Raw genomic sequence first — 25,326 nt, forward strand, 5'->3', positions numbered from 1 at the left:
CCCCCCCCCCCCCCCCCCCCGCTTGGCTCTCTTTTCAAAGAAGAAAATGCTCGTCCTACCAAGTTTCTATGGCTGGGGCGGTACCTATCATGGACTTTGGTGTTACTGAGGAGAAATTAATTAGCCTCCATAGCTGATGGAGGAGGCTGTGAAATATAACAACCACTCAGAGTCTACCGTCCCAACTGACAGACCCTTAACAATGAATAATATCATCTCTTTGAACGTTTACAAAAGTTAACATTTAGCAGAACTTGATTAAAGTGGCCTCTTTGGTTACAAGAGTTTTAATGTCATTGTCTCACTTCATGCATCTGGTTTTCCATATTTCTACTTTGGTCCTTCATAAACAGAGAGAAAAGGGAACTTTCCACTTATTCATAATAGTCCATTCCAACTGCTAAAGAGAGCCAGGCTTCTAATAATGACTGGATGAACCTAAGAGCTTTGAGAAGACAATAAACAAGTATGAGGACTGCTGAGGGAAGTATTTCTGATTCCTGGCAACTCAAACAGTGAATAGGCACCCACAGCAGGTCTCACCAGTAAACAGCTCAGATAGGAATCTGGTGATGTCTTTTGAACAGCAATAAACTCTCTCTCTGCCCCAAACTTTTCTTCCCTTTTGGCTTTGCCAAGACAATAAAAATCTCTGCTTTGATCAAGATTTGGGGTTCAGAGGGAAGACTTTTATGAAATAAAAACTCTGTATTTACACTGTGCGACTTCCACAAGGCTTTTATTTCTTTCTAATGAAACTTTCTAATGAAAGACTCAGCCTCACACAAAGGGGGTGAAAATACACTTGGAATCCAGAGGATGGTGTGCAACCTTCCTTTAGTATGAAACCTTTACACAGAAACTTTTCTGTTTTTATGGGTCACCACTCAGCATTTCATTGATCTCTGGTGGTCTTTCTTACCTTTTTCTTTCTGTCTCCTTTCTCCCTCTCTATTAACCTGGATCCTCCCCATTAGTTCTTGGTGTCCAAGGTCAAGGAGACCCCGTGGATCTTTGACTGGGAATTACAGACCTGTGCTGTACATTAGAGTAGTCGCTAGCCCATATGGCCTGCATGCGGAACACTTAAAATGTGACTAGTGTGACTGAGGAAATGAACTTTTAATTTAATTTTCATTCATTTAAATTTAAAAATTGAACCTATTAAACAACATACCTTTATCAGAGGTACGTATATATATAGGAAAAACATAGTATATATAGGGTTCAGTACTATTCGTGGCTTCAGGCATCCACTGGGGGTTTTGGAACATATCCCCTGTGGATAAGGGGGAACTACTGCACAAACAGTCTTCTCTCTTGGTTAAGTAGGTCACTGTCCATACCACAAATTCAATCCAAAAGACTGGTCTCCCTCTCTAAGGTGAGGGGGGGGAATAAAAGGATGGGGAATGAGCCTTATCCTGAAGCCATCACTGGTTCTGACATTCCGCATCGTCAGCTGTCTTCAGGTGGATGGGCCATGAAGACAGCCGGCCAAGGCAGTTGGATGGCTGGGTTGGGACAGACAGGAGAGCAAGGTGTAGTCAGGTAAGAGAATACTCCAGAGCATGGAACATTTACAAGAGGGCTAGTTGGGTACTGATTTAAGAGGGAGGCCCTTAGACATGAGTATTTGGCGTTCCTGGAGGGGTGAGTGTAGGCAAAGAGGAAACAGAACAGAAGATGGAAACATCCCTAAAAGAAGCTTTGGGATGGATGGCAGGCAAACATTCTTCTGGAGGCATCAGTTTAAAATACATGGCATTGTGATGTCCCTTCTGATGTCAGGTAATATTCATTTTCCCGATTCTACCTGGTCTTCTGTGGAACTGGCTTAAAGTTCCTCCCATGGTTGCTGCAGCTGCCCCAGTGACCCTATTTGGTCCTTAATACTGACCTCGATGCCCTTTTGAAGAGACAGCTGCATGGGTAGGGAACAAACCATTTCCTCATAGTCTTCAAAATCAAAAAATGTGGAAGTTCAGTGTTTTTTGATGTCATTTAAACTCTTTTATATAATTTAAGATACTTACCATGTTCAGTTGTGCCTTTTTAAATTTTTTTAAATTTTTAAATTTTTATTTTTTTTCAATTGTGCCATTTTATACATGAGAGAGAGAGCGCACTTGAGAGATTACATGCCTTGTCCAAGATTGAGCCACCAGTTAGGATCAGCTGAATCCACTAGAAACAGACCTGGGACTGTGTCTTTAGGCTCCTGAGTCCTAGTTGAGGTCTACCACGATCATATCATTTACACCAGTTTTAACTGATGGACCCACACTAATTGTAACTTACTTGGAATTTCAGTTCTCTGCAGAGCCCAGCAGATTCTGGACTGCATAGAAGCTTCCTGCGTATGCTGATGGTCTGGTAAAGATTATTGTTTATTGAATCCAGTACATTTTGAATTTTAAATATGTTCTGGCCACAGTCAAAGTATGCTTTGTAAGGTTTTTTGGGGGATAAAAATGACAGCAAAAATTCTAACTGAATAAGCTTTGGGGTAAGAAAGTATTTTCAAAAAACATTATTTACCTCTCATTTTAGAGGTTTCCTGGCCTGACCATCAGCAATGTTTCATGAGAATAGGAAGACATTTGGTTAATACTATCTAAAAGTTACATGAATTAAAACTAAATGCTCCTTAAAAATATTTCAGAATTAGCATGCAAATAAATAGCTTGCCTTGGTAATTATAAATCAAGAGAGAGCAGCTTCAGGAGGCTGAAGTGACAAACCAAGCCAATATATGAAAGAAATCATACCCATAGTTACTCAAAAATATGGAAAAGTGTTATAAATGGCACTGTTTCTATAGAGAATGCAATATACAGTATCTAGAAATTGTCTCTATATCGTGAACTCTATATTGTATCATTTATCTATTTTTTCCAATGAGAATGGATGGATACACCAACTGTGTAGTTTGTATGCTTTTTTTTTTTTCCATTACCATAAGTAAATGAAATCACTGGACTCTGTTAGGATGGGCTATATGATATGTGAATTCATATATGCTATCTTATAAGGAGTTATTTGTATATGAAATCTAATGGACATAAGATTGAAAATGTATAATTTATCAGCAAAGAAAAAAAATCTTTAAAACCTAGTGCCCTGCACTTCAAATTTCTGGCTGATATATAAGCCTTTTAAAGCCCATGCTATTATTAAACAATTCAAAATTTCTATGGCTCTGTATGTTTAGATAATATTAATCCTCAGTTGGCCCCCCTGTGGCATTGTGCATGCAATGCTTCATTTTTTCCGTCTGTATTTTTTCTCATCTAGCTTTCTCAGAAATGTTATTCCTATTTCTGTCACACGGTCGCCTTTCAGTCTGTCTTGCAAGAATGTAACATCAGCAGCCAAATGAATCTAGGAAAGGAAAAAGAAACAGGCTTGTGTCATTTAGGTTTTAAAAAAAAAACCTCTACATTTTTCTCTGTTTTCAGCTCTATTTACCCTATAAGGGGCTGACTTTCCTTACGGGATGATAAAAAAGAGCTTGCTCTGTGGATGAAGGGCCGTTTATTGTGTGTCCTCCAGAGATGGTCTGGCTGTGTGTCAGCTCTGTGGTGTGAGTCTGCAAAGAGAAGGGTACGCCAGGCCAGGCCCAACCTGGATGATTGTGGGGCAAGCCCAGAGATATGGGCCCACTCTTGCTCACAGTGCACAGCTGAACTATGGGTCCATCTCAAGAAGAACACAAATTCCCAACTCAAAGATAGCTTTGAGCCAATGTGCCTTGTCAAGCAGAACTTCCAAGGATAAATGGATTCTCAAACGATTTCTTTCCAACTGACTTGCGTTCAGTCATTCTATCATCAGCTAAATAACATAATCACTTGTCCTAACAACATTGAGCAATCACTTATGGCTTTAAGAGCTTTGAAAAAGTATCAGCTAAATAAATTATAAATATAAAATTAAAGATTGAAATTACAGACATGAATATTTGATATCCAGCCCTTCTTTTCCACTGTAAAGCATTTGCCACTTCCCACACATTGAAGTAATCCCACAGGGCTTACTTCTCTGTTCATTAAAATGTATTCACATAACGGCAGCATATTGCTGACCTACTACCCTCAACAGAGTGTCCATTCAGCTATTTTAAGTCATTGGGATAAATAAGATAACTAAGCAAAAGTACTTGGTTGGTAAAAGCAAATAATAAATGGAAAAGCCTGGGTCTAGTAGGCAATTGAAATATAGAAGCTAGATTCACCCTCATTGCCCCCCATGAGATCATTTTTGTCTTTGTCAAAATTTAATAGCAGGTCAAGTGAAATAAGCAAGGAAGCTACACTGAAGCTATTTGGATATATATTTGAGGCCATATGAGGTCTGGTACCTGTTTGTCATATAGCACTAGAATCAACTGTTATCTGTGAAAGCTGGAGAATTCCTCATCCTATTTTTGCCTTTGTTTTATGGTTCATCCCTTTGCTTAGAAGCTCCCAGAACCTTTCTCTTCCCTTTTCTTAATTTCTGGATAGGACAAACCTTTAAAAAATTGGTAGGATAGAAGCATGGAAGATCTGTGTGAATAATACATTATTTTGATTGTTTTATTCTTCTGGATTATCTGTTATTATATCCTTCCTCTAATCATCACCAATAATCAAAAATTACATGAATGCCTCATTATTGTGTAGGTCGACACACGTTTAGTCTTTGGGGACTCTCTGGTCCCGGCACTCTTAATAGCTAAGCTTCTGGAAAAATGACACTTTGTGGACTATTATTTTTTTCTAAGCTGCCCTTGGCTCGACAGTCTTTGACAGATTGTCTTCTTCTTCCTTCGCTTTCCCAAACCAGCTTTTACTAAGGTCCTTCCTGACTTTTCAGTCCCTACGTGTTTTGACTATTTTTCAGGTCTTGTTTTACTTAAGCTTCTCTGCTGTCCTTGACCTTGTGAATCACTCCCTCTTCTTGAAATATTCTCCTCATTTGTTTCTGACTCCATTCTGTCCTGGTATTTTCCCCACCTCTGATTCCTCCTTCTTGGTATCCTTTGCAGCCTTTGTATTCTCTCTTCAACTTACTCAGTACATGTTATTGCTTCCTAGGGTTCTGCCCGTGACTCCTTTTCCTTCTTCCTCTACACACCTCCGACCGATCTTTTGACAGTTCCAATGCCTCTTCGGTCCACATCTCTCTGTGGCTTTCAGACATGTGTACAACTGCTTATTGGATATCATCACTTGCCTGTGTGGACACCTCCACTCCAGAACCTCCCAACTTCTCATGTTGTCTCTCCTAACCCCCACTGTACCCCTCCCTGGTTTGAACTCTCTTGGTTAACAGTGCAACCATCCTTACAGGTTGCTCAGAACCCTGAATAATTCCTGACTCCTTTTCCCAATCTTGTCTCTTTCAGTCAACTGATAACCTAGTCTTCAGTCTAATTACTTACTAATCTGCCTTCTTAATGTTGTTCAAATCGGTCTTCTCCCCTCCACTCCTATTGTCAGGGCTTTATTAAAGACTTTATTTATTTATTTGACACAGAGAGAGAGACAGCCAGAGAGGGAACACAAGCAGGGGGAGTGGGAGAGGGAGAAGCAGGCTTCCCGCAGAGCAGGGAGCCCAATGCGGGGCTCGATCCTAGGACCCTGAGATCATGACCGGAGCCGAAGGCAGTCGCTTAACCAACTGAGCCACCCAGGTGCCCCTATTCTGGTTTTTCTTGAGGTTACCATCACAGCTTCCCAACTGCCCTCTTCTTCCCTTCAGCAGCGTACCCTGTACGATGTATACTTTCACTTTGACGACAAAGGAATGAAATTCCTAAACCACAAATTTCAAAATATCATTCCCTTGTTTATCAACCTATACCGGGTCTCTGCTGCTTTCATTACAAAAGTCTAAATTCCCAAGCTTGGGTCATATGAATGCCCCCTGCCACTTTTTAAAAATCAGGCCTCTGGGGGGAGTTATAAAGGACTGTGAAAACAGCTCTCAAAGAGCACCCCCCACGAGGAATAGGGGGAGCGAAAAGAGACAAGTAATAGTCAAGGGGAGAAATGCGACTATGAAGTTAAGGCCAGAGAGCGAAAAGGAACACTGAGAACGAAGGTTACTTCTGGGAGGTTGGGGAGAGGAACATGCTGGCCCAGAGGACGGCCGGCCGAGGAGATTCTTGCAGGTCTATGAACAACTCAAGCCAGGTTTCTAAGAAGTCGTGACCCTGAAGTGCTACAACATTCAAGTCTCAATTCAGAAATAGGACCAGGAAGTTCTTTTGGAGGAGTTGACATCACTGACTTCCCCAGTACAGAAAACTAAACCGTAACTTGGAGAACCTCCCTAGGAGGAGGGGTCACAGTGTCTGTATCCCAGATTAGAGGAACAGGGAAGATCATTCACCTTCCTAGTTTCCTTCTCTTCCTGATGGACAGCAATGTTAAAGACTGGAAGATGGTATCCCCAATTTTCTTACAGTCAGGTCCCAAAAAGTGAAATATGGCAAATTCATGACCTGGACAAAGAACCTTTGTAATGAGATTGGAAAACTTTCAAGCAGGATGGGCTCCTCCCCAAGAGGCTGAATCACAGGGAAGCTATCCACGTACCCAATCTATGGAAACCTCTTCTCCTTACCCTAGAACTGGAAAAATTTCAGATCATTCTCTTTCTTTTATTCAACATATATATTCAGTCTACTATGTGTCAATGCTGTACATTATGGGAGACAGATAAAATGTAGTCTTTGCATTAAGATAGGTAAAAAAAAAAAAAAAAAATCAGGCCTCTGTAAAGAAGTGAACCCTCCTTTTTCATGACAGTATTTCTCTCAGTCTACATATCACCCACACTGAACTCATTCAAGTTCCTTGTTCCTCTACTGAAACATTCTTTTTGTGCCTTTGGACATGCTGCTTTTACCGGGAATATCCTTTTGCCCTGCTCCCCTCACCCTAAAGCCTTGCTTCCCCTAACTCCTATTTATCCTTCACATGCCAGCCCAGAGTTTCTCTAGGAAGTCTTCCCTGCCTCACCACCCAACCCAACCCAGCTCCTCCCATAGCCATTATCCACACTTCTTCACACATCTGACTTCTCTACTGGACAGAAACTCTTAAAGGGCAGTGACTATGTCTTACTCATCTTGTGTGCTCACTGCCTTTTAACAGATGCTGATCACTGCCTTTGTTAAGTCAATGAATAACTCAGGTGTGGGAGCCAGCCTCCAAAACAGACTGCAATGATCTCCGCCTCCTGCTCGTCACACCGGCAGGTAGCACCGTCCCACTCTGTACCAGGGTTGGCAGCACCTGTTGGGACCGGACCTACCAAGAGGCTTATGTGGCAAGGAATTTCATGAAGCCTCTAGCCACCAGCCAGGCGCTGAGGTCACGTGAGTAAGCCTGGAGGTGGATTTTCTAGCCTGCGTCAAGTCTTCACCACGGCGGCCCTGACCAACGGCGGGACTGTGCCGGTATTAAGCTCTGAAAGGCTCCTAGTCACAAGAGCTAAGTGCTCTCAGCAAAACTCTTCGCAGATTTCTGACTCTTAGAAACTGTGTGAGATAGTAAGAATTTGTTGTTTTGATTTCTGATTCTTAGAAACTGTGTGAGATAATAAGTGTTTGCTGTTTTAAGCAGTTGTATTTGGGGGGTCATTTGCTACACAGCCCTAGCTAACAAATACACCTGGCAAAATGAAATACGTGCTTTACCATTTCCAGGGCACCTCTGATAATCCCACAGAGTAAATTGCAGTAGCACAGAGAGGATCGCCCGGCGGGGAGCTCTTCCACAAACTCCACCAGCGGATTCTTGTCTAGGATCAGGGAAAATTCAGTCCTGCTTGAATTGTTACAGGTCACACTTGGTGTAATCCCCAAGTACATCTTAAAGGCAACCTAATAAAGAGGGAAAAAAAATTCTACTAAAACTTGGTCTAGAGCAGATATCTATTAGCAGAGCACCCAATTACTCTGTTCCAGTCAGTGCAGCACGATGGTTAAGCATGTGGAGTTTGTAGTCAGGGAGTCTGGGTTCACACTCAGCTTTGAAATGTACTGACCCTATGACCTGTATAAGTCTTAAACCCTTTCATTTTTGTGGAATATCCTAAGGGACTAGTTTTCTGTGAAAACAATATGCTTTATGAAACAGAGTTAAGCATTATTTCTCGAAAAATCGTTTTCAAAAATAAATATTGTTCAGGAGGGTAAGAAATTAAAATATTTGTCATCATTAGGGTTGAGGGTAGGGGTGGGCTTGAGGTCAAAGGCAGAGATACTAATCGAGAGGTTGCTATGATCGCCTGGGAAAGAAGCGACGGGGACCCTTCTCATTTTGTCTTTCATTCAAAACTCAAATGTTCCCTAAACTTTTCCATCTAAATTTTGAATAGCCCAAATCCTAAAATTTGGCTCAAGTCTCTGACACTAGCCAGTTTAAGAGGATGTAAAATGAATCTTTCAGATCTTAAGGCAAAGTAGCCAAAGTAGCAGGTCTTAAGCAGGAAGGGAAAAGCCATCACGAGACTCCCGGCTTGGAGACGTGACTTGGCTCCCAGTGAATTGGCTGAAACCTGTTTCTGCTCACGTTGATTCCTCTGGCTGGAAAATTTCTAGACTCTTATTGCTATCTATGATTGAGAACCAAGCAGCGTGAAAATAATATAAAATAGAAGTGGTGCACTTTGAATTTACTCTGATTCTCAGTGTTTTGGCCCCGGTTCCCTGGCGCAAAACCCACCAGTAGGAGGCATTATCTGAACATGGTTGGGAAATACTCATTCCTGGGGAATGACATTGTTTCCTTATCTGGCTGAATTCAGTCCGAAGAAGGAGTACTGTTGTTTCTAAAGAAGAAAGAGCTCCACCCTCGGCCACTGCCACAGCGGCTCAGACAATAAATAAGGGCAAAGCCTTTTCCCTTGGTGTCTCTTCAGCATGGATGCTTTTCAGGGGATTTTAAAATTCTTCCTCAACCAGAAAACTGTTATTGGGTACAGCTTCATGGCTCTGCTGACCGTGGGGAGTGAGCGTCTCTTTTCCCTGGTGGCTTTTAAGTGTCCCTGCAGCACCGAGAATGTGGTCTATGGGCTGGTTTTCCTCTTCGCTCCTGCTTGGGTGTTACTGATCCTGGGATTCTTCCTGAACGGCAAGTCTTGGAGGCTCTTCACAGGCTGCTGTGTGAATCCCAGGAAAATCTTCCCCAAAGGCCACAGTTGCCGCTTTTTCTATGTCCTCGGTCAGATCACTCTGAGTTCCCTGGTGGCTCCGATGATGTGGCTTTCTGTGGCTCTGCTCAATGGGACTTTTTACGAATGTGCCATGAGCGGGACCAAAAGTTCAAGACTCCTGGGACTGATTTGCCAGGGCAAGCCCCAAGAGTGCCGGGATGAACTTCACAAAGTCTCTTGTGGCAAAACCAGCATGACACCCGCGGACAATGAAGAAGTGAAGCTGTCCCTTCAAGCCCAGTCTCAGGTAAGGAAGGACAAACTCGCCTTTCTCTCCCAGGAGGAGCTTGAAGGATTCTCTCGGGTACTCCTTTCAGGCAGAGCTGAGTCTGCATCCTGCTAGGACACTTTGAAACTAAAGGAAAATTGGAACACGATGCAGCGTGGAGACAATCTCAGGAAAAGCTTTTTTAGAGGTTGGTGGCTCAGTAAAATTGCTGACTGGATTGTCTTTTCCACTTCCGAAAAGAAAATATCCTCTGGGTTATGCATATGTAAATACTTAAGTGCTTTTAAAACAATCTCTCTGGGTTGACTTGGTAAATAATGCATGACACTAACTCATAATTGAGTGTTAATGGCACAGCTGTAATTAGAAATTACTGCCTCCTATCAATTATTTATTTTCAAACTGGTTTCTCAGAAAAACACACGCAGATAGCATTCATCTATTAAAATTCAGCTGAACCGAAGGAGCGGATGTTTTTCAAAGCGGCACGTAATATAATTAGTGTAGAGATTCCCTCAAATGATTTCTGGCCACTGTTTTCTCTGTGTATAAATATTGTCAAGATTGAGAAAAATTTCCTGGTAAAGTGGGCATCACCAGTCTTTAAATAGCCGTTAGTGAAAAGGGACCATATTCTCTAGGGAAGTTACGTCCTCTGCTCTTTGTGCTCTTTACAGCTAAAGAAGCTGAACTGTAGCTTTACTTAACTGACACAGGGAAGTGGCTTGTCATCCTTCCAGGAACCTGAGCACAACTCCAGATGTGAAGCCTAGCCCTGACCTCAGGAAAAGACTGAATTCCTCCTGCTGAGTCGTAGGGTCACAATCCCCAAACCAAAACAGCTAATCAGAGTAGATAAACAGATTCGCAATTTGTCAGGAATGCCATTGGTTTCAGAAGAAAGGCACTGAAAGGAAGATAATTTTACCTTTTCAACAAGGACTTGCCTTTTCGACAACACATCAGGGCAGTCTGGTTTTAAAATCATACTTCCCCCCCCAAAATAAATAAGTAAAATCATACTTTCCAAAGCTGGTTGGAGGTAGAGTCACACCGTACTTTTTACATAAACTGATGAGCCTAAAAATGCCCCCCGACAAAATCCTTTGTTTAATGCATAAAGCACATCCTTAATGAAAACATGCCAGGATCCCACTGTCTTCCTCCTTTTGTTGAAGGAAAGTATTAATTCCGAATGTTATGATACAATGAGTGATTTATGATTTATGTCCTCAGGCACCAGACTCTATTCGGTTAGCACCAGATCCAAACACTTACCACTTGTGAGCTTTTCTTCTCCAGACACAGGCATAAGGAAATCATGCATATCCTGTCATCGCTTAGCCTGGGCACACCACCTGTTTACTTAACAGCAGAATGAGAAGGACCTGGGGCTGATTTCTAGGGGATGATGCGTGTGGGATGTGGACAAGGAGAGCTGTGTCAGTGGCAGGTGCTGACCACAGTGGTTCAGGAGCAACAAACAGTCCAGATCAATAGTTGGGTATGTGGGTGGGGGTGGAAAAAGTGCCCCAGCCATGGGTGGGGCAAAGAAACAAGAAATCCAGCCAGGTGGCTCTCTATTCTTAAGGAAGTCGCATGGACTAGTGGCCAGAGCTTGGTCTTAGAGTTGGCCAGCCTTGGGTTTGAATCCTGATTCTACCACCTACCAGCTCTGTGACCCCGAGCTCATGGTTTGACCCCTCCGAGCCCCTGTTTCCTCATAGTTGGGACTAATAACACCTCCCTTGGGGGGTTGCTGGAAGGTGTAGAGATGATGGACATACATGGGCATACAGGGGCTGACGCAGAGTAAGTGTTCTAAGTTAATGAGAAAACTGCCAGGGTTTGGGGGGGTGGGTGGAGTCATGCACAATGGAACATATTGAGGGCTGGGGTGGGAGCATCCACCATGTCTAGTTAGGTTCTGGGTACTATGAATTGGGGAAGAACAAAAGGGCTCAGTGCTCAGCACTCAGGTGAGAGCAAGGTGATGCTAGGATGCGACATGGGAGGAAGTGTCTGTAGTTGATCAAATAGTGTAACTCAAGCAGAATTGGCTCATGATACTGAGGTGAGATGGCCTACTGGCCTAGAGGAGGCCCGGCTGTGTGGAAAGAGGAAGGGAGGCGATGAAGAGAAGAGGAAGATCTGAAGTAGCCAACCACAAGTGACTCAAGGTAACTATGAGGACTTTCATACGATAGGAGCTGTGCCTCATTCACAAATCATGTCAGAAAGATACCATGAGCTCAGTAATGCTTTTACATAAACATCTATCCGTTTGAAAAATAGCAGCATGTGATACTAGCTAACACTTCCTGAAGGCGTATGTATGTCTACATTGTCTTATTTTAACCCCCCAGATTCCCCTCTGAGGTGGGTAACCCCCATTTTACAATTGAGGAAGTGAGGCACCCATAGGAAATGAGAACACCCACAGGGAGGGGAAGGTTGAGATTTAAAGCCACCTAGGGCCAGTCCAGAGTTGGCATTCATGTGGAGTCCGAGGCCTTCACAATGACACCATAGTCTGAGCCGGAGGGTGGGAACTCCCGGTTTAAAGCATCAGGGCTTGTTTGTAGTTCTGTTATGGTCTGAATGGGTTCATTTGCAGATTATTGCTTCTATTTTCAAATAGGCCCATTTGCTGAGAAATACTAAGAGTCATTTAATGAAAATGTCAAGAGAAACTGTGAAAGGGCTCTGTTAGTTGCCCAAATAGGAAATTAATTCTAATTGTGACAAATATAATTAAGAACAACAAGAAAGTTTAGAAGGCCAGTTGAGCTATTTAGAGTTCTGCTTTTAAAATTCAGGGGAAAAAAATGCCAGTTGAACCAGTTTGTACTCAAAAAGGAATTTTTTTTTTCTAATTACCAAAATTCTGAACCAATTATCCTGAAGGTTTAGAATGACTCTTTTTTTTTTTTTTCCTTGGCTTTTCTGCGGCCGTTCAATTTTTCTAGCTTCAGTTTCCCCATTCTATTATGTCTCTCTCACTTAATGATGGATGATGAGTAATGGAATTTTTCTCAGAGAGGGTCCGTTGTTCTCTGCAAACAACGTAACATGGAAAAATCAGTCACTAGCCACGAATATGTATTTATCAATGCCTGAAAACTCTTGGCTGAGAAAATGTTCATTTGCTCCGATAATCACATTCACTCATGCACGGAATTCTTTCCTTTAATAACTAATACTATTTGAGGGCTTGGTTTACCTGATTCTTGGATAATTTATATTTTTGCTCTTTTCCATTTGTCTGCCTTCTGGTTATTTCTTTGCATACCAGCAATGGTGGGTGGGATGGATGATAGGGATTAGATAAACCCACATTTACTTTGACTGTTAAAAAAGTATTGTTAAAAAATTAACATGAAGGATTTCCACTGAGACATGGCAAAGACTGTGGTATTAATTTAGCCATACACTTACCAGTAACACCACCTCCGCCCCCTGGGAAGTGGCTTTGCTTTTGCACGTCCTCAATGTTTCTTTCTTTCTAAGATTCTAGGATGGTGCCTGATTTGTTCAGCATCTTTCTTCTCTCTGCTCACCACATGTTACGCTCGCTGCCGATCTAAAGTTAGCTACCTTCAGCTGAGTTTTTGGAAGACGTACGCACAAAAGGAGAAGGAGCAGTTGGAAAATACATTCCTGGAGTATGCCAAGAAGCTGAGTGAGAGAAACCTGAAATGCTTTTTTGAAAACAAGAGGCCAGAAGTCTTCCCCATGCCCACCTTTGCAGCCTGGGAGGCGGCTTCCGAGCTCCATTCTTTTCACCAAAGCCAGCAACATTACAGCACCCTGCATAAGGTGGTGGAGGACGGTCTGGAACTGAGCCCCGAGGATGATGAGACCACAATGGTACTTGTGGGTACTGCCCACAGTGTGTAGTGCATCCACCACCACGGACTCGTGGAGTTCAGGGGTATACTCATTCTGACATTTCGGCTGCATCCGTAGCAACCAGTTTATCTCTGGGTTTTCTCACAGTATTTCCTTGAAGACAAGAACCCAAAGGGAAGCAGCTTTGCAGCTCCCAAGGGCAGGCAGTGTCAGGATGTGCTCAAACTGATGCCGAGGGAGTGGTCAAGGATGGTGAGAAAGGGGCTCTTCCACTGATGGGGGGTTGGGGTTCAGTGGCTTCAGGTTCTTTTTTTTAAAATAAATTTTAGGTATTCATTTGAGAGAGAGAGAGAGCGGGGGGAGAGAAGGGCAAAGGGAGAGAGGGAGAGGGAGAAGCAGGCTCCCCGCTGAGCAGGGAGCCCGACGATGACGCGGGGCTCGATCCCAGGATTCCAGGATCATGACCTGAGCTGAAGGCAGATGCTTAACGACTGAGCCACCCAGGCGTCCCCAGTGGCTTCAAGGTCTAAGATTTTATGGTTTGACCGTGAAACTCATGCAAGAAGTTCGGCTCCTCTATGTAAACATTGGTCAAGGGCGCCTGGGTGGCTCAGTCAGTTAAGCGTCTGCCTTCAGCTCAGGTCATGATCCCAGGGTCCTGGGATCTAGGCCCACATCGGGCTCCCTGCCCGGCGGGAAGCCTGCTTCTCCCTCTCCCGCTCCCCCTGCTTGTGTTCCCTCTCTGGCTGTCTTTCTCTCTGTCAAATAAATAAAACCTTAAAAAAAAAAAAAATTGGTCAAGGCGTCTGGGGGCAGCAGCGGTGACTTGTGAGTAAGCAAGGCCCTCTTAACAGAGGGCTGTAGACAGCAGGATCTGCAGTGCAGTCACAGGAAATGCTTGTCTCGCAAATCTATTCTATTGCCTTTCAAGGACGTAGGAAATTCTACCATTTGGACTTCGTTTCCTTGGAATCTGAAGACAGCAGTTCTCAAGAATAACACATCGAAAGGATACGATGCCTAAAATTCAGAGCTTTTCACATGTTTCCACTGTGCACTGGAAGTATGTCCCTACAGGCAGGGCTATGTTATGGCTTTGGGGGCCATAGGCACTTCTGTCTTCACGGACCCCTTTCTACATTAAAAAATACACACACGCTTTATGACTGTATTCATATAAAGACAAATATATTAATATTATATATTAAAACATTTTTTTCGGGGTGCCTGGGTGGCTCAGTTGGTTGAGCGACTGCCTTCGGCTCAGGTCATGATCCTGGAGTCCCGGGATCGAGTCCCGCATCGGGCTCCCTGCTCAGCAGGGAGTCTGCTTCTCCCTCTGACCCGCTTCCCTCTCGTGCTCTCTGTCTCTCATTCTCTCTCTCAAATAAATAGATAAAATCTAAAAAAAAAAAACACACAACAACATTTTTTTCAACCCAAAGGTTCATTTATTTTCTTCTGATTTTAAAAGAAATTAAAAACACTTTCGTGAGCCCCTATAAGTATCACGGGCCCCAGGCATAGTACCTACTGTGCTGAAGGGGTAAGTCAGCCCTGACTGCGGGTTTGGGGAAACTGTCAAAGCTAGTGTAAAACTGTTTTGCAGTTTTATGTTTATTAGAAATAATGCAAATTTTGCATTCTATTATGTAGTATACCCATATTACTTTAAATATAGACATATATGTATAGTTTATATATACATATTTACTAACATATATGTTCATTTAAATATATACATACATATGTATATATTTATATGTTTATGTATATATTTAAGTTCCCCCTAAATCTTTTAGTGGAATTGGTGTGTAAGGAAGAGGCACTATATTTTACGCCATGGCTCACACCTTATATCACTAAGAGCCCCCTAGCTGGAGAATCCGGGGAATGAGCCCTTTATGACCATGGAACATTATCCCCAATTGAAGAAAGGACCCTAAATGTGTTAAAACCCGGAATATATCCTTGGGAGCTTAGAGCAGGCCCAGGTGTGTGTGTGTGTGTGTGTGTGTGTGTTTAGGTGGGAGAGTGGAATGTGGAGGATGTAAAGTTGCAATATATTTGCAATATATTTGATATATTACTTTGATTTTAAACATGGTGTGTGATTAATATTTAACAACTGGCTCTTTAAAAAATCCTGATTTGAAGTGTTTGCCAATTTCTATGACACAGATTCAAGTTACCCAGGTGAGATCACTGAAGGCTCAGTGAGGAAGAAATGCTAACCACAGGCTCTCTTCAGTCTCTCAAAGAAGCTCTTAAAGCTAGCATTTTTTTGGGCGCCTGGGTGGCTCAGTTGGTTAAGCGACTGCCTTCGGCTCAGGTCATGGTCCCGGGGTCCTGGGATCGAGTCCCGCATCGGGCTCCCTGCTCTGCGGGAAGCCTGCTTCTCCCTCTCCCACTCCCCCTGCTTGTGTTCCCTCTCTCGCTGTGTCTCTCTCTGTCAAATAAATAAAATCTTTAAAAAAAAAAAAAAAAGCTAGCATTTTTTTTTTCCATTTACATTGATTCTAACCAAACCAACTTCACTGCATCTTTGGTGCATCTGGGTGTCACTTTAATAAAACCCATCCATGGTAATACAGCTCAGTGCTCCAATGGAAAGATGGAGTCTTACCCTTCTCCCCAGTAGCATGAACCAGGACCAATCATGAACCAATAGCACGTAGCAGAAGTGCCGCCAGGTTGTGTAAGTGTTGCAGCTTATGCCCTGTCTCTGGCAATGCTCAGCCTGGCAGAAGCCAGCCACCAGACAAGAAGTCCAATTACCCTGAAAGCTCCAAGCTCTGAAGAAGGTCAAGCCAACCAGGAGAGTGAGAGAGAGCGAGATAGAGAGAGAGAGAGAGAAAGGAGCCTGGTCAGCCCCAGCTGTCCCAGTCATTCCAGCTTAGGTGCCAGATGCATTAGTGAAGAAGCTATTCCAGACAGCCTGAGCAGACATGACATGGAGAAGAACCAGGGAACCCAACCAACAGCCAGAACAAAGACCTCAGGTCTATGGTCCTAGTGAAGACTTCCCAGCCATCCAGACTTTTGAGCCACCCCTTCTGAGGCCGCAGACATCATAGGGCACTCCCTACTGCATCTTGCCTAAATCCCTGACCCAGAAAATCATGAGCTTAAATAAATGTTTGTTGCTTTAAACCGCCAAATTTGGGGGGACTATGAAGCAATAGGTAGCCTAAACCTAATACAGGAAAATCAGGATTTATTAAGGGAAAGCAAGTAGAGGCGAATTGGGTTTAGACATAGATTTACACAAAGATTCTCTTCATGCATAAGTTTCCTTAAGTTGTTCCTCTAGATTCCATTTATCAGTATATCCTCAATGGCACAATTTAATAGATGCTGAATAAGTGTCTCCCCAAAACTGCTCCACCAAATCCTGAGATTAATTTGCAATTATTTCTGGCTAAATTTGTTTTGAGAGGAACACACTTCTGTGGGTTAAATTCTGTTTAATATAAACATAGTACTGAGAGAAGTAACATATGATTTGTCATTAATACCTAGAACAAAATGGGAGCAGAGGGTAAAAAGATAGGTTGGCCTTGAGTAAACTAGAAACAGACTGTTCTTCTAGTCTTGCTCCTCAAAGTGTTGTCTTCAGACCATCAGCATCGTGAGGGAGTTTATTAACAATGCAGAATCAGACCCCATCCCAGACCTGTTGAATCAAATCTTCAATTTGACAGGACCTTAGGTGATTTCTTCACAACTTAAATTTTTTTTTTTAAAGATTTTTATTTATTTATTTGACAGAGAGAGAGACAGCGAGAGAGGGAACAAAAGCAGGGGGAGTGGGAGAGGGAGAAGCAGGCTTCCCGCCGAGCCCGATGCGGGGCTTGATCCCAGGACCCCGGGATCATAACCTGAGCCGAAGGCAGACGCCTAACGACTGAGCCACCCAGGCGCCCCCCACAACTTAAATTTTAGAAGCACTAGGGTAGTGGTTCTCAAACTTTCAGCTCATGTCAAAATCCTCCAGAGGGCTTGTGAACATGGAGACTGCTGAGACCAGAGTGTCTGATTTGGTAGGTGTGGGGTGAGGCAAGAGCATCTGCATTTGTAACCAAGTTCTCAGGGGGTGCTCATGCTCTTGGTCCAGAGATCACACCTTGAGAACTGCTAAAAGCACAAAGCAGGCCATGCTGGGGAAGGCAGGCTTGAAGAGATTCACAACTCGGGCCCCACCCCAGAGCCACTGAGTTAGACACCTCGGTTATGTTGTTATCAACCTGTCTGGGAACATGGGATGCCTTTCCATTTCTTTTCCATTTATTCAAAGCTACCCTTCATCCTTGAGAAATATTTTAAAGGTTTCCTCACACAAGTTTTGTAAGTTTCCTGTATTTCTAGGCATTCTTCTTTTCTACTGTAGTCAATGGTTTCTTTTTCCCATGATATCTTCTAAGTTGTGCTTAGTTGAATACATGCAAGAGCTATTTCTTTTTTTTTTTTTTTAAGATTTTATTTATTTATTTGAGAGAGAGAGAGAGAGAGCACATGAGAGGGGGGAGGGTCAGAGGGAGAAGCAGACTCCCTGCCGAGCAGGGAGCCCGATGCGGGACTCGATCCCGGGACTCCAGGATCATGACCTGAGCCAAAGGCAGTCGCTTAACCAACTGAGCCACCCAGGCGCCCGAGAGCTATTTCTTTATGCATATTATGATTTTATTCTCTGCAGAGCTCTTCAGAATTAGAAAATAACCATTTTGCTACCCCTCAGGACATAACGGATCTACACCAGGAATAACGAATTCTAAACCCCTAGGGGAAAGCGCGGTGGGATGAGGACCATGGCACTGGAAGCCACTCATGTTCCTTGGCGTCGCCGGCAGTGGGACAGCCAGCGATCCTGCGCCTCCTTGTGCTGCACAGTGCAAGAGTAAGTCCACAGGATCATCTGCCAGATGTTGTTTCCTGAAAAATCTAGTCTGAATCTAATCAAGTATTTAGATCCAATTACTACTTTATAGGAAAAACAGGCCAAAGAAAACCAGTTAATGAGGAAGCAACCAAGCAAATCGACAAAACAGGACATTCTATTTGACTCATGACACAGTTTCTACAGACCAATGGAACGAAAAAAGGGGGGGGGAAAGAGAAAAAAGAGACATTACAGCCAGAAGCAACATATGAGCTGTATGTGTAACCTTTTTCAAACAGCCAACTATAACAGGATATCTTTGCGATATTTAGGGAAATATGAATGAGTATTAAATGGGTAGTAGATGATTTCAGGGAATTATTTATATTAATATTATAGATTAAACACATGTATGTAAAATACATACCATGTTATGTATAATGATAGCATGATGGTTTTATATTTTTTAAAAAGTCCTTACCAGTTACAGATGCATATTGAAATGTCTCTGTACAAGTTAACATAACTTTTAGGATTTTCTTTAAGGGCACCTGGGTGTCTCAGTTGGTTAGGTGTCTGCCTTCGGCTCAGGTCATGATCTCAGGGTCCCGGGATCAAGTCCCATGCTGGGCTCCCTGCTCTGCAGGGAGTCTGCTTCTCCCTCTGCTCCTCCTCCCACTCATTCTCTCAATCTCTCTCTCTCTCAAATAAATAAATAAAATCTTTAAAAAAAAAAAAAGAATTTTCTTTAAAATTCAGCTCAGCTGAAAACTCAGCTCAGCTGGGTGGCTGAGTCAGTTAAGTGGCTGCCTGAGGCTCAGGTCATGATCTCAGGGTCCTGGGATCGAGCCCTGCGTCAGGCTTCCGCTCAGCGGGAAGTCTGCTTCTCCCTTTGCCCCTCCTGCTTGCCCCCCCTACTTGTGATCTCTCTCTCTCAGATAAATAAAAAAAAATATTTTTATTTATTTTTTATTTTAAAGATTTTATTTATTTATTTGAGAGAGAGAGAATGAGAGAGAGCACGAGAGGGAAGAGGGTCAGAGGGAGAAGCAGACCACCCGCTGAGCAGGGAGCCCAATGTGGGACTGGATCCCGGGACTCCAGGATCACGACCTGAGCCGAAGGCAGTCGCTTAACCAACTGAGCCACCCAGGCGCCCAAAAAAATATTTTTAAAAATAAAATATTTCAGCACAAAAAAAGGGGGGTAGCTGAAAGATGAAACAAGGACTGTTTAGCTGGTTCACACTTTCTCTACTTGAGCGTATTTTAAGTGTTAACTCTGTTTTCTTTTGTTACCGGTTGTTACTGAGGAAAAATCCAGTGGCATCCTAATTTATTTCTAACATGATGTTTTTGCCTATATTTTCACATGAAACAAGATGGAACAAGATTGGCCTCTTCTCTACTTGAAGGACTGCTGAGCTGGTTCACACTTTCTCTACTTGAGTGTTTACTCTGTTTTCCTTTGTTGCTGGATGTTACTGAGGAAAAATCCAGTGCCATCCTGATTTATTTCTAACATCATGTTTTTGCCTGTATTTTCACATCTTTTTTAAAAAAAATTTATTATTTATTTGAGTGCAAGGGTGCAAGAGAGCACAAGTGGGGGTGGGGGGTAGGGGCAGAGGGAGAGGGAGAAGCAGACTAGCCACTAGTTCTGAGCTCGATCCCAGGACCCTGAGATCATGACCTGAGTCGAAGGCAGACACTTACCAGACTGAGCCTCCCAGGCGCCCCTCAAATAATATTTCCACTGTTCAGTTGGTTAAGGTTGAGTTACGCAAAAAGAACACTTGTGCAGCTGTAAGAGAGATGGTATTCTAAATTTTGTTCTTCCACCAAGGAGGGAAGGCAGAATTAATGTTTATTGACAACCTATTATGCGATGGATACTTGACATATGGTTTATATTTAAAATTTCCCAAGCGTACTCAGGGGGGAGGAGGGATTACTGTTTCTATTTTTATGAAGAACACTGAAGTTCAAAAAGGTCAAGGTTAAGCCACTGGTAAGAGAATAGAGCTTAAATTTGAACCTGGATTTGTCTGATCTCTACTTCTACCACAGAAATGCTGTCTCATGTTGGTGTATTCTCAAGTAATTATTTAACCTTTAAAAGCATGTTTTCTCATTGGTAAAATCAGAATGTTGGATTAATCCATCTCCGAATTTCAGCTCTATCGTCCTAAATCTTACAGCCAGTAGCACCTGAATTCCATCAATGGGCTTCTTGGTGTACTCCTGGGAATTCATGTCTAGCTCGGAGGTTCCTGGCCTCCTTCCCATTCGGCACAGCTCTTCCACTTTGGGTTTCTAAATTATTTGGGATAGCTATACCCAAACCATGCTGCTAGTTCCCTGTATCAATAAGGTCAACTTCCTACTATTTCCTTCGATAAAAATGAGCTCATCTTTCTGTCTGTCCGTATGACTAGCCATCTTTTTACAGTTTCAGATTTCCTGACCCTACAGCCGCACCCATGCCAGAGAAAAATCTTTAAAAGTTTTAAATTATAATGAAAACTGAGATGAAAATGGGGGAAATGAATTAATTATTTTATCTAATCACATTCTCTAGATCATCTCCAGGAATAAGATTAAGTAAGAAAAGTATGACCTCCGGTGATATGAGTAATTCTGTTTAAGAGTGATACCACAAAATATATACATCTCTGGGCAGAATACATAACCCATGAAACAGTTACTAGTTGCACTATAACAGCATTTTATTCCTAGATTTTCTTTTTTTTTTTTTAAAGATTTTATTTATTTATTTGAGAGAGAGAGAATGAGAGAGAGCACATGAGAGAGGGGAGGGTCAGAGGGAGAAGCAGACTCCCTGCCGAGCAGGGAGCCCGATGCGGGACTCGATCCCGGGACTCCAGGATCATGACCTGAGCCGAAGGCAGTCGCTTAACCAACTGAGCCACCCAGGCGCCCATTATTCCTAGATTTTAACATGGACAGATGTACGTCTGCATTAATAATGATTGCTGATGGTATCAACAGAACAAGATTCTTTCTCTCAGGGGTTTTTTTTGGTATTTGAATCATGGAAGGAAACATGAGGGATAGTAATTAGTGTTTTAAAAAAGTTTGCTTCCTTAAACACCTCGCTGACTATGAGTGGGTCTCACTGACCCTGTATAGGAAATAAGCAGTTAAAGAAACATATAGTCACAAACCAGTGTTTGATGATTTTCTATCTTCTTTGGAGTGAATGTCCTAGAAGACCCAGCTTCTCTTCCTACCTCCTTCCCAAGAGATAAGCTAGTCACCGCAACCACTGCTGGGTTGGGCTTTGTTTCAGTCAAGACTATCCACTTTCGGGCGCCTGGGTGGCTCAGATGGTTAAGCGTCTGCCTTCGGCTCAGGTCATGATCCCAGGGTCCTGGGATCGAGTCCCGCATCGGGCTCTCTGCTTCTTGGGAGCCTGCTTCTCCCTCTGCCTCTCTCTCTCTGTCTCTCATGAATAAATAAATAAAAATCTTTAAAAAGACTATCCACTTTCTTTCCAATGATATTTTATTTTATTTGAAACACGTAAAAGAGATAAAAGGAGAGGTCACTCTGGAAGAATTGGGACTGAGGATCTGGAGGAGAGGCAGCCCTCACATACCGCCCCCTGCCTTTCCAGCAATCACCCTACAACACCAACTAAGGAACACAGTTTGCAAACTCTTGCTTTAAAGCAGAGGAGGCCCATGAAGATCATTTGGGAAGTATCTTATTTCCAGAGACCGTCACTCAATTGTAAAAGTAGGGCCTGGGCATCTGGATTTTTTTTTTTTTTTTTTTTTAAAGCTTTAGGTGATTCTGTGGAGCAATAAGAATTGAGAACCATTACCCTGGAGCATCAGCATCACGGAGAGGTCAGGGCAAGTCTGAACAAAATCTTGCTTCTGACATGCACTAAGAATACTGAGCACGGAGGCCCCAGAGTGTGGCTGTCTTCCTGATGTGTCTCTGAACCCTTAGGCCCAGTCGGACCTTGCTTCAGCCTTTGGGGTTTGGTTCCCCCAGAGTATTCCTTCGGCCGTTTTCATCTCCTGGGAAGGAATTTCTTTGTAAATGGTCACAGTGACGAAATGGTCCCAACCCTATTGCTATTTTCAATGCACACACTCGAGTTTGTTTCATAAGTCAGGCTTTCATGAATCTCATCCAAATGAGTTAAGACACAGAAATAAAACTGAGACTCTCCAACGGAAAGTTAGGGCAGCCTTGATTTTCATGTGCTGACATATCTGGAACATTGAAGACTCTCACCTGGGGCATCTTTGGTGACAAGTGCCAAGGAGATAAGACGCTAGATAAAGCCAGATGTCTTGTGAGACCTGATCATACACAGAAAACTGGAAGATGGACATTTGTAGGTAAGGGGGGGGGCTATAACTCGCAGAATTTACTGACCAATTGAGCCTTAAGAGACACTTCTCTGTGACTAAAGGAAAAATAATATTACACAAGTGTTGTCACAGTAAGAGCTTATGGGTAATGTTCCTGCAGGTGCCTTGCTTTCATTCTGGAACTCTGCCGTGAGTAACTGATGTGGTCTGCTGGCTTGGGCCTAAGCAGTCCACAGACTCCCCAGACCTTGTAGCTATGCACACATGCTTTTCCACAAAAGAAATCTTCCTACGCTTTTCTTCTCTCACCCCTCCCAGAGGTACAAAGGGGAATAGGTCAAGTATGTGTGGGTGTTTATGTAAGGAAACTCTTGCCTACTCGGAGGGGGGAATTAAGCCTAAACGGTTATACTCCTTTAAACAAGTGTCTTATTTTTAATAATCCATCTGCTATACTTCTGGCCCCAATAGAAAGATTTCTCAAAATACTCGATGAGTTCCTTTTGCTGTTAATATTCATCATTTTTTAAATATGGAGAACTTTATGACTATAAAGGTTTTTCTTTCCATTTAATTTTTTCCACTCCCTTCTTCCCTGCTCAAATATGTTACTAAATCAGAAAATGGCCTGACGTTCAGCTTGCTGTGTGGCCAGCCTTCTCTGGAATGCTGTGTGGCACTGGGCTGTGACTTCCATGGAATTCAACCCTGTTTATCAAGGGCTCTCACTTATTTTAATATCATCTGTTGGAAAAAGTAGAAAAGATAAAGCAATTCAATAGGCCCCCTAACACTACATTGTGAGTTAGCCTTTGGAAAATAGTAATTAATAGCAAAAGAAGATGTACTGTCTAGGCTTAATCTGATTAGCTTCCATTGTTGGGGGAGGGAAGAAAGGAAGTGTAATCCTAGGAGGGCATTGAGGGCGAGGCCCCACAGTGACCTCCCCCTGGGATCCAGCCCCATCCGCACCGCAGGGCAGGGTGGGGGCGGGGGGGAGCAGAGCTGTCTGTGACCTGGTTTCCAGTTGCACCCCATCACCTGTGAACATTCACGCACCACTTCCCTCCAGACCTTTGGATTAATGGCTGAGCCTTTCACTGGTTTTCTCCCCACCCATTCAGCTCCCCACACAGGTCACATGGTGAGGACTGCCTGGCTCCCAAATCCCACCTAGACTCTGAGGACCCTACTGTTCTAATACCTCAATTTCCCACTTCAATCTTCCGGGTGGGGGTGGGAGGCACATACAATAATGGCCACATTCTCAAACATCCATTTACAGATTATTCTAGTACAAAACAGTGGCAAGACACCTAAATGTTTTAGGATGGTGGTGTGTGTGTGTCGGGGGAGGGGGTGGATCTTTGAACTAACAGATACAACTGTTGGCTATCTATGTAGGTGAAGTGATTAACCACCCTGTACCCTCTCCCCGCTTCTCACCCAGAATTATCTGGATTGCCTGAGTGGAAGTTTCCCTCCATTAGCATCTGTGTGGGGAGCACAGAGCCTCCTCTGTGTCCTGGAAGGCAGAAGGCTGAGCCAGGGCTATCATCTGGTGATGCTGACGGTGGGGCAGGGGCAGTGAGATGCTCCCAGCCCTGATGAGATTAGTCACCTTCTGAGAGGATCATCAACAAAGACCAGACCTCCACCCTCAGGGGGAGATTTTAACAAAGAGCAGGGGTTGCCTAGTGATAAAAAAGGTTCCAGGTTTCCCTCTATTCTATGCCATTCAGGCTGCATTTCTTAGTCTATCCCTTCAAGTAAATTGTGTGTGAGGAGGAGGAGAGTGTGTGTGTGGATGGGTGGGTGGGTGGGGGTAGAATGAGGGAGGTAGGGGGGTCGGCATGGAGGTAACTTTAGAATTGAGATTTAAATCTTCATCCTAGTTAAAAAAAGGGCAGAAAAAGGTCTCCCAATTTTGTGCATAGAATTAGGATGTGGACACAATTCAAGTGTCGTGCATTGTGCTGGGCGCATTACACTTAAGTTTACAAGCAGAATTGTGAAATATGATGCCATTTAGGAAAATTATTCCTTTTAAACATGTACATTATTTAGAAAATGAAGGAAGACAAATATAATCAGAAAAAAAGAAAGGAGGGACACCTGAGTGGCTCAGTTTGTTAAGTGTCTGCCTCTTGATTTTCGGCTCAGGTCACGATGTCAGGGTCGTGAGATGGACCCTTGCATCAAGTTCCACGCTCAGCAGGGAGTCTGCTTGGGATTCTCTCTCTCTCTCTGCAGCCCCCTCCCTCCATGCACACTCTCTCTTTCTAAAATAAATCTTTAAAAAAAATAAAAAAAGAAAGGAGGGAAAGTAAAATACAGGAACATAAGGAACAAAACCTGTTTGTTTTGTTTTTAAGAGAAAGAAAAAAACCTAAGATACGCTGATGTCTCTGTCTTGAAAGGCCTGGCTCAGGTTCATTTCACCTGGGCAGTTTTCCTATTCACATAAAAAAATCAGGTCATCTCTGGTAACATTCTCTGAAAAAACAGAGAAGGCCAAGAGAAGGGATTGAAAAAGATTTAGAAAAAGAAACAAAAGCAAAAAATCCATGGGATTAGAGGACCAGAGCAAACCGTTATGATTGGTTTCTTTATAAGAAATTCAAAAGAAAACCCAGTACTGCCTGTTGTAGCACAACATAATTTTTCTCAGGAGAATCTGACTATCTCCCTCCCATGGAAACATCCCTCCGAGTTTACCGTTCTGAGAAATGTCTGCCCCACCCTTAGCTAGTGGGCTAAAATATTTATTTCCAACAAATAATGTGGTTTGGCTTGGATTGC

General features: G+C 43.1%; 2 protein-coding genes across 2 annotated transcripts in view; one reads left to right on the plus strand and one right to left on the minus strand.

Moving 5' to 3' along the window:
• Positions 1-785: 785 nt before the first annotated feature.
• The window catches only part of TRAPPC3L (trafficking protein particle complex 3 like), a 40,176-nt gene continuing 15,635 nt past the window's right edge, over positions 786-25,326 (minus strand). The window contains exons 4-5 of the mRNA XM_034990359.1: positions 7,694-7,879; positions 786-3,384 (exon numbers count right to left, since the gene is read on the minus strand). Coding sequence (XP_034846250.1) covers positions 3,265-3,384; positions 7,694-7,879 — 306 coding nt within the window. The 3' untranslated portion in view covers positions 786-3,264. The remainder of the gene's footprint in view (positions 3,385-7,693; positions 7,880-25,326) is intronic.
• Positions 8,819-13,666, plus strand: CALHM5 (calcium homeostasis modulator family member 5). Its single transcript, XM_034990358.1, has 2 exons — positions 8,819-9,460; positions 12,953-13,666. The coding sequence occupies exons 1-2, from the start codon at positions 8,921-8,923 to the stop codon at positions 13,340-13,342; spliced, it is 930 nt and encodes a 309-aa protein (XP_034846249.1). The 5' UTR covers positions 8,819-8,920; the 3' UTR covers positions 13,343-13,666.

This window comes from Mirounga leonina, unplaced genomic scaffold (assembly GCF_011800145.1).
Source record: "Mirounga leonina isolate KUSES-001 unplaced genomic scaffold, KU_Mleo_1.0 Mir_53, whole genome shotgun sequence".
Taxonomy (NCBI): Eukaryota; Metazoa; Chordata; class Mammalia; order Carnivora; family Phocidae; genus Mirounga; species Mirounga leonina.